General features: G+C 44.6%; 1 protein-coding gene across 2 annotated transcripts in view; it reads right to left on the bottom strand.

Moving 5' to 3' along the window:
* RRAS2 (RAS related 2) overlaps positions 1-7,488 on the bottom strand; it is an 81,213-nt gene extending 73,725 nt beyond the window's left edge. Inside the window, exon 1 of one of the 2 annotated variants that reach the window (XM_054439390.2) lies at positions 7,067-7,488. In XM_054439390.2, the coding sequence (XP_054295365.1) occupies positions 7,067-7,174 (108 nt within the window). In that variant the 5' untranslated portion in view covers positions 7,175-7,488. Of the gene's footprint in view, positions 1-4,985; positions 5,005-7,066 lie in introns of those variants that run through there. The other variant, XM_063671138.1, reaches the window with a different exon arrangement.
* Between the last annotated feature and the right edge of the window lie 6,417 nt (positions 7,489-13,905).

Below are 13,905 nucleotides of genomic sequence, written 5' to 3'. Positions count from 1 at the left end.
GCAGTGAGCCAAGATCGCACCACTGCACTCCAGGCTGGGCAACAAAAGTGAAACTCCATCTCAAAAAAAAAAAAAAAAAAAATTAGCCAGGTGTGGTGGTGGCGCCTGTAATCCCAGCTACTCGGGAGGCTGAGGCAGGAGAATGCCTTGAACCCAGGAGGCGGAGGTTGCAATGAGCCAAGATTGCGCCACTGCACTCCAGCCTAGGTGACAGAGTGAGACTCCGTCTCAAAAAAAAAAAAAAGAAGAAAGCAAATGCCCTGGTTTTTCGGAAAAACACAAAGAGATATTTAAGGATAAGGGTGGCATCATGTCTTCAACTTACACTCAAATGATTTTAAAAACCATGTATTGCAGGGAATAAGCAAATATAGTAAAATGTTACCATTTGGGAAATCTGGTTAAAGTCAAAGAAGAAAGCAACATCGGATGTCTTTTTAACACTTATATTCTTATTTCTACTGCTGAATTTCACTTACATGGATAAAGAGCTTTCTCCCAGAAAAAAGAATCATTGTATAAGGTGACAGTAAGTTAAAGATGGCAATATTAAACTGTTAGTATATACCAACAATAAATTGACTGTATTTTTAATTAAACTATAAGTTAAAGCTGTTCAGTGCTATGCAACAAATAATCACATGGCTTTTATAAAACACTAAAAATATAATTTATAAGACATCAAGGAGCTCAGTCCAATTATTCTCAAGTACAATTTAAGACAATTTATATTTCTTTGCATCTTTGAAACACATTTTTCTCTGCAAAAAGAAATAAATCTAAGGCCTACCAAGTACAATAGTTTTAAGTTTCAATCTCAAACAGACTCGGTAGCTCTGCCCAAAGTAATTCAAGATCAAGGCCTTTCAACAAAATTCATGACTATTAACTCCATACTGTCTGCACGCAAAGTGAAAATCCTTTACTCATTATCACTTTTCATTAAGGAAGGCACAGTGGAATTAATATCCTAAAGACCATTTTCCCCAACCAAAAACAAAGGCGTTCAAGTGGCATCACAAAATGTTTCAATTTTAAAGACCAACTTTAATTTGAAAAAGAAACCTTTAAAATATATATATATATATATTTTTTTTTTTGAGATGTAGTCTTGCTGTGTTGCCCAGGCTGGAGTGCAGTGGCATGATCTCCGCCCACTACAACCCTCCGACTCCCAGGTTCAAGCAGTTCTCCTGCCTCAGCTCCTGAGTAGTAGCTGGGATTGCAGGCGCCCACCACCACACCCAGCTAATTTTTGTATTTTTAGTAGAGACAGGGTTTCACCATGTTGGCCAGGCTGGTCTCAAACTCCTGACTTCAAGTGATCCGCCCAACTCAGCCTCCCAAAGTGCTGGGATTACAGGAGCGAGCCACCGTGCCCAGCTAAAAATTTTTTTTTAATAGCTTTAAGAAAGTCTCTTCCCACTCTCCTCCCCCAATTTAAAGTTATCAATTTATTTTCCTAACTGAATGGAACAGACTATTTTTATTCAAAGCTTAGGAAAGACCATGATATTTCAGCAATCAGATGAATTAAAATCCCATCCCAGTAAGCAGTAGCCTGTTATCTACCAAGGGAAAGCCGTATTCTTGACCTACTCAACAAAAGTGCTCCCACTCGGCCAGGCATGGTGCAGGCCCAGGCGGGTGGATCACCTGAGGTCAGGAGTTCATGACCACCCTGGTCAACATGGTGAAACTCCATCTCTACTAAAAATACAAAATTAGCCGAGTGTTGTGGCACATGCCTGTCTATAATCCCAGCTACCTGGGAGGCTGAGGCTGGAGAATCGCTTGAACCTAGGACGTGGAGGTTGCAGATAGCCAAGATCATGCCATTGCACCACTGCACTCTAGCCTGAACAAGAGCGAAACTTCGTCTCAAAAAAAAAAAAAAAAAAAAAAAAAAAGAAGTGTCCCCACTCAACTCCTACAACTTCCTTATCCCAAAACAGGGGTACGCATGCACACAAACACACACACACACACAGACACAAAGAGAAAGAGAATGAACAAAACACTTAAGAATAAGACGTAAGTTAAGAAACTGCAGGTTAAAATTTCCTTCTTCTCCAAAGGCAGTCATCCTCTATAAGAAAATGTTCTACCTTGGGTGTACAGAAATTTTATCTAGGAATTGCCTGCAGGACCATTTCAACTGTTCCCCAAACAAGAAAACCTTTAGTATGGTACCACTTTGGGGGCAGGTGTCTTATTTTTCAATGCTAACAATTCATTACATTAATGTTTAAAAAAGTTTACACACTAAAAATGTCTAGTTTCAAAATCACAGATAAAAGTTAACAGTTTAAGTAGTTTTTAATTGCAGGAAAAATCTTCAAGATGTAGCAATGGAACAGCAAATTGGGAATTTAAACTCACAACCTTCACATGTGGATCAATTAACTATTAACACAAATCTCCTGAAATCTCTTCTCGGCTCTCTGCCCCAGGAAAAAGCAATGAAAAAGCACTCAGCAAAGGACAAACTTTTAAAAAGCAATGCTGGGTCCAGACTAACAGGTCATAGGACTGACTGAAATTCAAGACGTGAGAAATCAGCTAACCCCTACCTACCTCAAAATCTGGCAAATTGTTGAATAAAAAGTTAACATGCTAAAAAAATATATAAACTGGGATACTTCTCCCCGTAAATTTTTAAAACATATATGGCCTTTTCTCAGAGTTACCAGATAAAGCACTAACCCCAAAATTAAATGCTTACCTCATTATTTCTTAAAATCAAATCCAAACTGACAAAAAGAAATTTCTCCAACTCAAAACGGAATCCACATTCATCACCTGAATACCACACAGAAATAAGGAGGGGAGTATAGGGTTGAGCTAGGAAGGAGAGGGCAATGAAGACTTAAAGTAATAGACCAGATTATGTGTCAAAGAAAAATGAATAAATTACAAATTTTGTTTTGGAGGAACACCAAGATACAGAACTAACAGCAGCAAATAAAACCAAGTAACAATTCCTTTTTTTTTTTTTTGAAACGGAGTCTCACTCTGCTGCCCAAGCTGGAGTGCCGTGGCGCAACCTTGACTCACTGCAACCTCCACCTCCCAGGTTCAAGTGATTCTCTTGACTCAGCCTCCCAAGTAACTGGGATTACAAGCACGCACCAACACGCCCGGCTAATTTTTGTATTTTTAGTAGAGGTGGGGTTTCACCATGTTGGCCAGACTGGTCTCAAACTCCTGACCTCAAGTGATCCACCCACCTTGGCCTCCCAAAATGCTGGGATTACAGGTGTGAGCCACCATGCCCAGCCAACAATTCTTATTTGCTTACTCTGTAGATGGCACAGTGCTGGATGATTTACCTGCATTATTTTATTTACTCCAAAAACCCTAAAGGTACTATTATTTAATATTATTCTCCCTTCTCAAATGATGAAACTTGGGTTTAGAGAACCTAAGAAACTTGACTAAAGACACAGCTAGTTAGATGAATAAAAAAAAAAAACACTCCTAGAATTTCAAAGGTGCAGAAATGTGTTCAGCCAAACCCAACATATCATGGAGAAGAAACAGAAGCCCAGTCGAGATAAAGGCAGATTAAGAAACTACTCAAGGTCACTTGGGTAGAGAGATGTAGACCCCACACACCCAGCGGTCTCTCCTAACCACTCTGTACCATCCTGAAGTCATTTCCTACCTAGAGTTTACTCATCATTTAGGTGTTCTACCTACCAACAGAACTTTATACATTTTTCAAAGAAATATGAGCAACAGAAAGGAGGAGGTAATGTACACACACATATTCATTAAATAACATAATACTTTACATTTTATCATGGCTACTTTATGATTTGTTATATTTATTTTTAAAAAGGAAAACGTATTTCAATTTAATTACCTTAGTTCCCTAATTTTGCAACTCTTCATATGAACAGAAGGTAACAAATCTAAGTCAAAGAAAGTTAATGTAAAAGGCATTGTTTTTAAATTCTCCGTTCCCAATTTTATATTTTTTTCTGTTCAAAATTACATAGTAGAAAACATATATACTGAAAATTGTAAAAACAGTCTGGTGTTTCAGGAGTCTTAAAAAAGTAAGTCCAATTTGTGCCATTCTAATCTCCTACCAAGAGAACTGACTTCTGCTTATTAAAATGATTAGTCTGTTGTGTTCTCTCTCTCCAGTTACTACTGCTAAACAATCATAGTGGAATAAATTTTAACATTCCAGGAGTCAGGCAATGAATAGCTACCCTATTAAGTGTAAATATAAAAAAATCGCCTTAGCTCCATAATCTAAAATTAATATAAAAATGTATGCAGCTTTACTACAGACTGTACTAGACATTGTTCTAAGCCCTTGACATGTTAACTCATTTAATTTCACAGCTATATGTGGTCCACCGTATTTCCCCAGTTTACAGATGGGGAAAACTAAGGTACAGAGAAGTTAAGTAACCTGCCTAAAATTACACATGCAGCAAGTGGTAGAGCTGAGACTGCATTCAGGTGGTCGGGTTCCTGTCTCTCCAAAAAGTCTCCTTTTTGCAGACACCAGATCACAGGTCCCAAATCAACTATCAATCCCACTTCCCCACTTGCCACCTCCTCTCTCCAAACTAGCATATGACTCCCACATATGACATTTCCATTCTCCCCACCACCAAGCCTACATAGTGCTTTCATCAATTTTTTCCACAGACTTTTCTGAGTCTGAATTCCCTTTGCATTTAAACATGTTACAGAACTGTAGGCATAAACACTGATAACACCTACCATTACTGAGCACATACAACATGCTGGATACAATGCTACCATCTTTGTCATAAAAGTTATAAAGAACGTGTAATCAGACCCATTTTACTGGCGAGAAAACTGAGGCTCAGAGAGGCTGAGTATTTTGGCCATGTTCTCATAGCCGATAAATGACAGAGCTTTAAAAGACACACATGCTCAAGTCTGTAAGACTCAAGGTTCATACTCTTTATGTACATATATGTCTTCCTCATACATACCTGCTTCCTTCTTTAATATCATCTGGAGCATCTAGGTACTATACTATTCACAGTGGGGGTATTTCTTCAACAAATGATTCTATAAATTATCAGGAAAACAGCAATTAATGCTTTTTTTTTTTTTTTTTTTTTGAGGCACAGTCTCGTTCTGTTGCCCAGGCACAATCTCCGCTCACTACAATCTCCGCCTCCCGGGTTCAAGCGATTCTACTGCCTCAGCCTCCAGAGTAGCTGGGACTACAGGCACGCGCCACCACGCCCCGCTAATTTTTGTTATTTTTAGTAGAGACGGGGTTTCACTAATTGGCCAGGCTGGTCTGGAACTCCTGACCTCGTGATTCACCCGCCTCGGCCTCCCAAAGTGCTGGGATTACAGGTGTGAGCCACGACGCCAGGCCCAGTTACTGCTTTCTTAATGGTTTAATACCATTACTTCCCCAAAACAAAAAGGCCCAACACCTTAATTAATTAACATGGGCTCAAATAATTCACATGGCCCCTTCCTCAAAAAAACGTAAATATTTGTGGTTCAAATCTTTTAAATAACACTACCAATACTGTAACCCAAGATTATTCTCCCACTCCTAGACTTCTCCTCCGCTTACCCCCCACCCGCCCTCAGCCATCAGACTAGTCCCCAAAGGGTTAGCTATAAATTGTTTTGCTTTGCCATTAGATATGTACAATCTCTCTGCGCCCTAGGGAAATAGAAACCTGACAGCATCCCTGATTTTGTAGCCTGCTAAACTTAAAACAATCTCACCCCTTACTCAGTGATTTTTTTAACCCACTAATAAGCATACTGTAAATGCTCATTACATAAAACATCCTTTCTTCCTGGATACAAAGGTTTTAGCAGCAGTAATCCAGGGAATATTATAGCAGCAATTATTGCTCATTTACTCAATGTGAAAGGTGACAATCACATCTGTTACAGTACTCAATATTTTAATGTCACTATAAACACTAAGTGAAATAAGCTATTCGGGTATCCCAATTAATGACAAATGGGTGTAAAGGAAACCAGAAAAAAATATTTCACCGTTCATACTCTAGATACGGTGAAAAATATCCTTGTTACCTGTTATAACAGGGTACCTTGGTTGTCTCCCAGCATATGCCACACCTTTTAGGTTGACAAAAGCAGAAAGACATCGGGGCTTTGTGTTTTAAAAATCCCAAAAAAGACTACTCAAACCTCTCCCCAACAGCAAATTCTAAGAAGGAAGAATTCCACCTCCCCTTTCTTTACCACAAACCCCTGACTTACCGCCTCTGGCAACTAGAGAGGGCTGGGGGTGGGGGAGAGGGTGGTTAGAAAACAGAACGCACGACTCGGTCATATCCTAGCCTGGCCCATCCCAAACTCCACCTAGGCACGGCGAGAAGCAGGACGGCATCAGGAATTCCTAGGAAATGGTCTCACCCCATCAGAGAACATTTTTAACTTCCTCGAAGCCACCATTTCCCCGGGGCATTACCACACACTCCCACCCGGACATATTACCTAAGAGAGTACTTATAAGAAGAGCATAACACACACACACAAAGAAATACACAGTGCTTGAAGCGGGCAGCTCCGGCTCAGGCGGCGCGGGGAAGCCCGGAGACCACGCGGAGTCGCGGCCAACTTGCCACCGCGATCGCCCCGACGGTGCAGGCGCGGCCGCAGGCGGCTGGCAAAGCAGCGCGCGGGGCTCCAGCTCCAGCCCCAGCCCCACGCCCGGACCCTTGGAGCAGTAAGCCCGGCCCGGTGGCCCAGCCTCTCCCGGAGGTCTCCGGCCTCGGCCAGAGCGATAAGGTGGATCGGTGCTTCCCACCCTGCCAGCTCCGCCCTCCGGACCACATTCCTGAGAAGCCCTACTCCCGCGACGCCGCGCCCAGGAGGAGGCAGGAGGGCGACGCTGCGGCCGCAGGGCAGGAGCGTAGTCGGCCCCGCGCCCTCCCGCCCCCCGGCCCCGGCCCCGGCCCGGGCCCGCGAGGCGCCTCTAGGGCGAGGTCGCGGCGGCCGCCCCGCCACAGGTAGCGCCAGCCCCCGCCCGCCGCCGCTCCGGCGCCTCGGGCAGGCCCGCTCCAGGTACCTGGATGAACTGGATGGTGAGCGCCGACTTGCCCACGCCGCCCCCGCCGACCACCACGAGCCGGTACTTCTCCTGGCCGGAGCCGTCCCGCCAGCCGGCCGCGGCCATGGGGACGCCGCAGAGCCCAGCCTGACTGCGCCGAGCCGCCGCTGCCGCCCGCCCTAGGCCCGGCTCCGGGGACGTGTGCGGCCGGCGGGCTGCGGGCGAGCGGCCGGGCTGGGGTCCCGGGTACCGGGAGGCGTCGGGAGGGCCGGTCAGTGCGGTAGCGCGGCGCTGGGGGCTGGCTGGGTACCGCCCGAGGCGCGGAGAATTAGGGTGACGGCACGGGCCAGGGGCGGCAGCGGCCGGGGGGCGCGCTCCTCTACGCGTCTCCGCAGCGCCTGCCGAACGCAGCCTCCAGCGCCGCCACAAATGGCCGTCTGGGGGCCGGGCTGCCAGGCTGAGGTGCTGCATATGCATGAGGGGGCGGGGAGGGGCGGGGCCGCGCCGCTTCGGGCTGAGTTTCGGGAGGTAACCCAGGCTTCAGACCCCCACGGACAAGCCGCTCCAATCCCTAGCCAGTAAGCGAGTGCGTAAGAGTGTGGGAGTGGGTGTCAGTTGGGAGTGGGACGAAGAAAGAGTGTGTCACCCTAATTGTGTATGTAAGGGATTGTGTGGATGAAAAATACAATATGTGACGGCGTGTGCGAAAAATAGGGCTGTTGGCATATTAACTCAATTTTATAGAAGAGTAAATACCCTGCTTTAAGAGTACAGATGGTGACCATATTTGTGTGAAAAACAGTATGTGACAGTGATTGAGGATTAGAGCTGTGCCACAGTAATTGAGTGTGTGATGGTCTGGTGGTTGTGACAGTGTGAAGAATGGGACAGTGGCTGAGCATGGAGAATAAGTCAGTGATTGAGCTTGCATGGGCAAAACGGAATGTGACAGATTTTGTATGTGTCAGTACAGTGTCATGGTGGCTATGTTTATGTGTGACAAATGTGCAGTAATTGGACATGAGGAGTGTGAGTGTGAGGGGTTGAACTCCTGGCCTCAAGCGATCCTCCCGCCTCGGCCTCCCAAAGTGCTGGAATTACAGGTGTGAGTCACTGCACCCGGCCTCATGGGGTTTTTAATAAGAATTAAATGAGCACATAAAACAGTGCTGGTACACAGGAAGCATTTACAGCAATCTTGGAACATGACTGCAAGTTCTTGGACTTACTTGGTAACTCATTTGGAACCAGTAGAATGCAGCAGAAGAGATGCTGCCTAATTTCCCAGGCTAGATCAGAAGAGGCCATGCAGCTGTTCTCTTGGTATTCTCACTCCGGGAGGAACAAAGTCAGAAGTTTGACTACCATAAGACTGCCATGCTAAAGAGGCTACATGTAGGCTTGCCAGTCGAAGTCTGATTGATGGCCAGGAGCAACATGCCATTAAAAAAAAAAAAGTCCCACTGAGTTCCCACCAGATCACCAGCATCACCTGCCAGCCATCTAAGTGAGACATCTTGGACACTCAGCCTAATCGAGCCTTCCAATGACGGCATCCCCTGTTAGCATCTGACTGCAACTGCGTGAGAGACCCCAAGCAAGAACTACCCACCCAGCCCAGCCCATCCTGAATTCTTTTTTTAAAAATCTTTTTTTTTTTCTTTTTTGAGACAAGATCCCTCTGTCACCCAGGCTGAAGTGTAGTGGCACAATCATGGCCCACTGTAGCCTCCAACTTCTGGACTCAAGTGATCCTTCCACCTCAGCCTCCCTAGCAGCTGGGACTACAGGCACATGCCATCAAGCTCAGGTAATTTTTTTTTTTTTAAGAGACAAGGTCTCTCTATGCTGCCCAGGGTAGTCTCGAACTCCCAAAGTGCTGGGATGGCTGGGCGCAATGGCTCACGCCTGTAGTCCCAGCACTTTGGGAGGCCAAGGCGGGCGGATCACTTGAGCCCAGGAGTTCCAGACCAACCTGGCCAACATGGCTAAACGCATCTCTACTAAAAATACAAAAATTAGTCCGGAGTGGTGGCGTTGCACTTGTACTCTCCGCTACTCCGGAGGCTGAGGTGGGAGGATCATTTGAGCTTGGGACGCGGAAATGACAGTGAGCCAAGTTCACGCCACTGCACTCACCCCTGGGCGACAATGTGGGCTCAAAAAAAAAAAAAAAAAAAAAAAAGTGCTGGGATTACAGGCATGAACCATCACCCCCCAGCCCTTCTTGAATATTTGACCCACAAAATCATGGCAAAATAAAATTGTAGTGGCTCACGCCTGTAATCCCAACACTTCGGGAGGCCGAGGGAGGCGGATTGCTTGCTTGAGCCCAGGAGTTTCAGACCAGCCTGACCAACATGCCCAAACTCGTCTCTACAAAAAATTACAAAAATTAGCTGGGCGTGGTGCACGCCTATAGTCCCAGCCACTCTGGAGGCTGAGGCGGGAGAATTGCTTGAACGCTGGAAACGGAAGTTACAGTGAGCCAAGATCGCGAGATCACGAGATCGCACCACTGCACTCCCGCCTGGGCGACAGAGCCGTCTCAAAAAAAAAAAAGTCCTGGGATTCCAGGCATGAGCCATCACTCCCGACCCTTCTTGAATACTTGACCCACAAAATCATAAGCAAAACGAAATTGTTGTGGCTCATGTCTGTATTCCCTGCACTTTGGGAGGCCAAGGCAGTAGGATCACTGGAACCTGGGAGGCGGAGGTTTCAGTGAGCCGAGCACGGGGCCACCGCACTCCAGCCTGGGCAACAGAGTGAGACCCTGTCTCAAAAAAAAAAAAAAAAAAAAAAGTACATCGAAATACTGCTTCACACACACGAGATGACTAAAATTAAAAAGACAGGTAAGTGTTAAAGATGTGAAGAAACTGGAGCCCTCATACACTGCGGGTAGGTGTGTTAAATGATGCCACTGCTTTGGAAAACTGTGTGTGTGAGTTCCTCAAAAGATTAAATGTAGAGTTACCAACAACCTGACAATTACACCCCTACTTATCTGTACCTGAGAGAAATGAAGACATATATTCACATGAAAACTTGTTTGTGAATGTTCATAGCATTGTTATATATAATAGCCAAAAAGTGGAAACAACTCAGTTGTCCCTCAGCTGATAAGTGGATAAACAAAAAAATGTCGTATAGCCACGCAATAGAATATTATTTGGCAATAAAAAGGAATGAAGTCCTGACACATGCTACAGCATGGAGAAACCTTGAAAACATTATGCTAAATGAAAGAAGACAGACACAAAAGACCACATATTGTATAATTCCATTTATATAAGAGGTCCAGAATAAGCAAATCTATAGATACAGGAAGCAGATTTGTGATTGCAGGACTACAGCAACCAATAGCAGGTATGGAGTGTCTTTTTGAGGAGTTGAAAATGTTTTGAAATTAGATAGTGGTGTTGACTGCACAACTCTGTAAATATACTAAAAACATTGGATTGTATGCTTTATATGGGTGAATTTTGTTGTGTGTATATTACATCTCAGTGAAGCTACAAGGAAAAAAGATTCAATTGCAAGGTTTCATTTGAACTGTGAAGTTCAAGGAAGTGGCTTTATACTTCAGAATGTTCCCCATATTAACTCTATTCCTTTATTTTTTTTATTTGACTCAAACGTAATATTCAGCAAATGAGAAGTCCATATGCTCAACCCCACCCAGACTTTCTATGCCAAAATGAGCTCTTTCCCTGAGAAAATACCCCCAAAAGCATACAGCAGAAAGAAACTTCCAAGCAAACACAAATCACTGAAGACACAGGAGAATATGGGAGAGGAAGAACTAGTTGTCACTCAAGCCAATTAAAGGTGAATTTTCAACTTAATCTGAAAAATTTCCTTTTCAGGTAGCTGACAGATAATAAGTACATACATTTTCATGAAAAAGAATGATCTAGAACCTTGGAAAGAACAATAGAGATCATCCCCCTTACTTTATAGAAGAAATCCTGTGACAAGGGAGAGAATTTCTTTCCCAAATGTCACCTAGCAAGTTGTTAGCAGGGATTAGGAAACAGGTCTCCTGACTCCTCTGCTCAGAGCACTTTGCTCCATGCCAAGCTGGGTGTTATCCAGAACCCCAGAGAGCCTCACATCACAGAAGCAGTGTGATGCTGCCAGTCAAGAGAGCTGTTGACTGCATCATTTTGACTTAAATCAAGCTTTTGTTTGGCTAAAGTGTTGTCAAGAGATTTCAACAGGCAGATTCAGAGCCAGATCTAGCCAGCGCATATGTTTTGGCCTACAATTCAAATTTTTTGTTTAAATTTTGAATTGGTTACCGATATTTAAAAATAGGGTATGTCACAAATAAATCAGGATTTCTAACTCTTCTTGGAAAAATTAAGTGGAATATCTAGCAACACTGGACTGGCGTTATCTGGCAAATACTAGCTAAAGCTAAATACTGACTGCGTTTTAGAAAACTTAAGATCCTCCTGTTCATCAGAGTCGCCAGCACTCTTCTATCACACACCACCCATTTGTTACCTGCCTGGCTTTAGTGGGCTTTAAGAGCTTGCAAATCCTACTACTATGACAATGTTCTCCACGAAGGATGTGCTTCCAACATGTTCGCTGGCCAACATGGCGAAACCCTGTCTCTACTAAAAGTACAAAAAAATTAGCTGGGCATGATGGTGTGTGCCTGTAATCCTAGCTACTTGGGAGGCTGCGGCAGGAGAATCGCTTGAACCGGGGAGGCGGAAGTTGCAGAGAGCAGAGATCGTGCCACTGCACTCCAGTCCGGGCAACAGAGCAGGACTCCGTCTCAAAAAATAAAATAAAATAGGCCAGGCGTGGTGGCTCATGCCTGTAATCCCAGAACTTTGGGAGGCCGAGGCAGGTGGATCACCTGAGGTTGGGAGTTCAAGACCAGCCTGACCAACATGGAGAAACCCCATCTCTACTAAAAATACAAAATTAGCTGGGTGTGGTGGCACCTGCCTGTAATCCCAGCTACTCGGGAGGCTGAGGCAGTAGAATCGCTTGAACCCAGGAGGCGGAGGTTGTAGTGAGCCAAAATCACACCATTGCACTCCAGCCTGGGCAACAAGAGCGAAACTCTGTCTAAAAATAAAATAAAATAAAGTGACTCTGAGACACCACCACAGCAAGAACTCTTAGAGGACGGTACTTATCCCTGTTCACTCTTTATTTCAGGACAAACAATGACCATCTCATCTGGATTGTTGGTTACTCATAATCTTTACAAACCATTATTGACCAAACAGCATCCCTGGCCCATCCCAAAGACAGGATCTGAGGGTAGAGTGGAGAGGGAGATGCTAGAATCAAGATTCCTCTAACCTCATCTGTAGCTACAACAGACAGAGCCAAGACCTGGTGGCCAAAGAAGGCCAAGCCCCCAGATCAGAGCCTGCAATACTTACCATGGGTGACGGAGGAGCATCATCCACTTATTTCCTTAATGGGCCATTGCTTTTAATGTGAATGAATGGCTGGCAGAGAATGAAACAGCCCAGCAGGAGCAGCATGCATCTGAGATGAGACATAAGCACAAATCTATTCCTTGTTTAAAGATCACATTGCTAAGAATAGAAATTGAAACACACGCTCAAGCGTGTGCACACACACACAGCCCTGAGGAAGGCCGTAATGGTGCTGGAGAAATCCACAGCTTAGTAGAGGATGATCTGAGAATCATTGAGCCTTAGAACAGAAAAGCCATCTTGAGTTCATTCCCTCTAAAGCTCTCCTTTCACAGATGGGGAAACAAAGGCCCACAGAGAGAAGAGCAGTCCCCAGCATCACCTGGAAATAGAGCAGAAGCATGACTGGAACTCAGATTTCTGTCTCCCACCTTGAGATCCATCTCAATGTAGCACACTGTCTTAGGAACCCAAGAGCCCAGAAGGCTGAGCAGGGCCAAAAATCATACCTCTCTTCTTCTGCATGGCTACCAGAAAGAATCAAACAGAGGTATCCACCATTGCTTTTTTTTTTTTTTTTTTTTTTTTGAGACAGAGTCTTACTCTGTCACCCAGGCTGGAGTGCAGTGGCGTGATCTTGGCTCACTGTAACTTCTGCCTCCTGGGTTGAAGCAATTCTCGTGCTTCAGCCTCCAGAGCAGCTGGGACTACAGGTGCGCCCCATCACGCCCAGCTAATTTTTGTATTTTTAGTAGAGACAGGGTTTCGCCATGTTGGCCAGGCTAGTCTCAAACTCCTGACCTCAGGTTATCTGCCTGCCTTGACCTCCCAAACTGCTGGGATTACAGGTGTGAGCCACCACACCCGGTCTTACCATAGAATTTTTTAAATAATGAAAAATTGAAAAATCCCTAAATATTCAACATCAGGTACTTGGTTAAATCAATGATGCAATGGCCACTATGTGGCCATTAAAAATAATTTTTACTTATATGAGGAAATGAGAAGGGTAAGTGCTATGGTCTAATCCCCCCCACCAAAATTCATATGTTAAAACTCAATACTAAATGTAATAACATTAAAAGGTGGGGCCTTTAGGAGGTTATTAGGGCTCTGCCCTCATGAATGGGATTGGTGCCTCTATTACTCAGGCTTCTCTAGAGGGACAGAATTAATGAAATACATATATAGATATCTATTTATTAATCTATAATTAATGAAATAGGAATAGATAAAGGAGAGTTTATTAACTATTAACTCACATGATCACAAGGTCCCACAATAGGCCACCTGCAGGCTGAGGAGCAAGGAGAGCCAGTCCGAGTTCCAAAACTGAAGAACTTGGGAGTCCAATGTTCAAGGGCAGGAACCATCCAGCAAGGGAGAAAGATGTAGGCTGGGAGGCTAGGCCAGTCTTTCTTTTCACATTTTTCTGCCTGC

The sequence above is a fragment of the Pongo pygmaeus genome, chromosome 9, assembly GCF_028885625.2.
Source record: "Pongo pygmaeus isolate AG05252 chromosome 9, NHGRI_mPonPyg2-v2.0_pri, whole genome shotgun sequence".
Taxonomy (NCBI): Eukaryota; Metazoa; Chordata; class Mammalia; order Primates; family Hominidae; genus Pongo; species Pongo pygmaeus.
The sequence above is the reverse complement of the archived record's forward strand: the minus strand, read 5'-3'. Positions and strand labels throughout refer to the sequence as shown.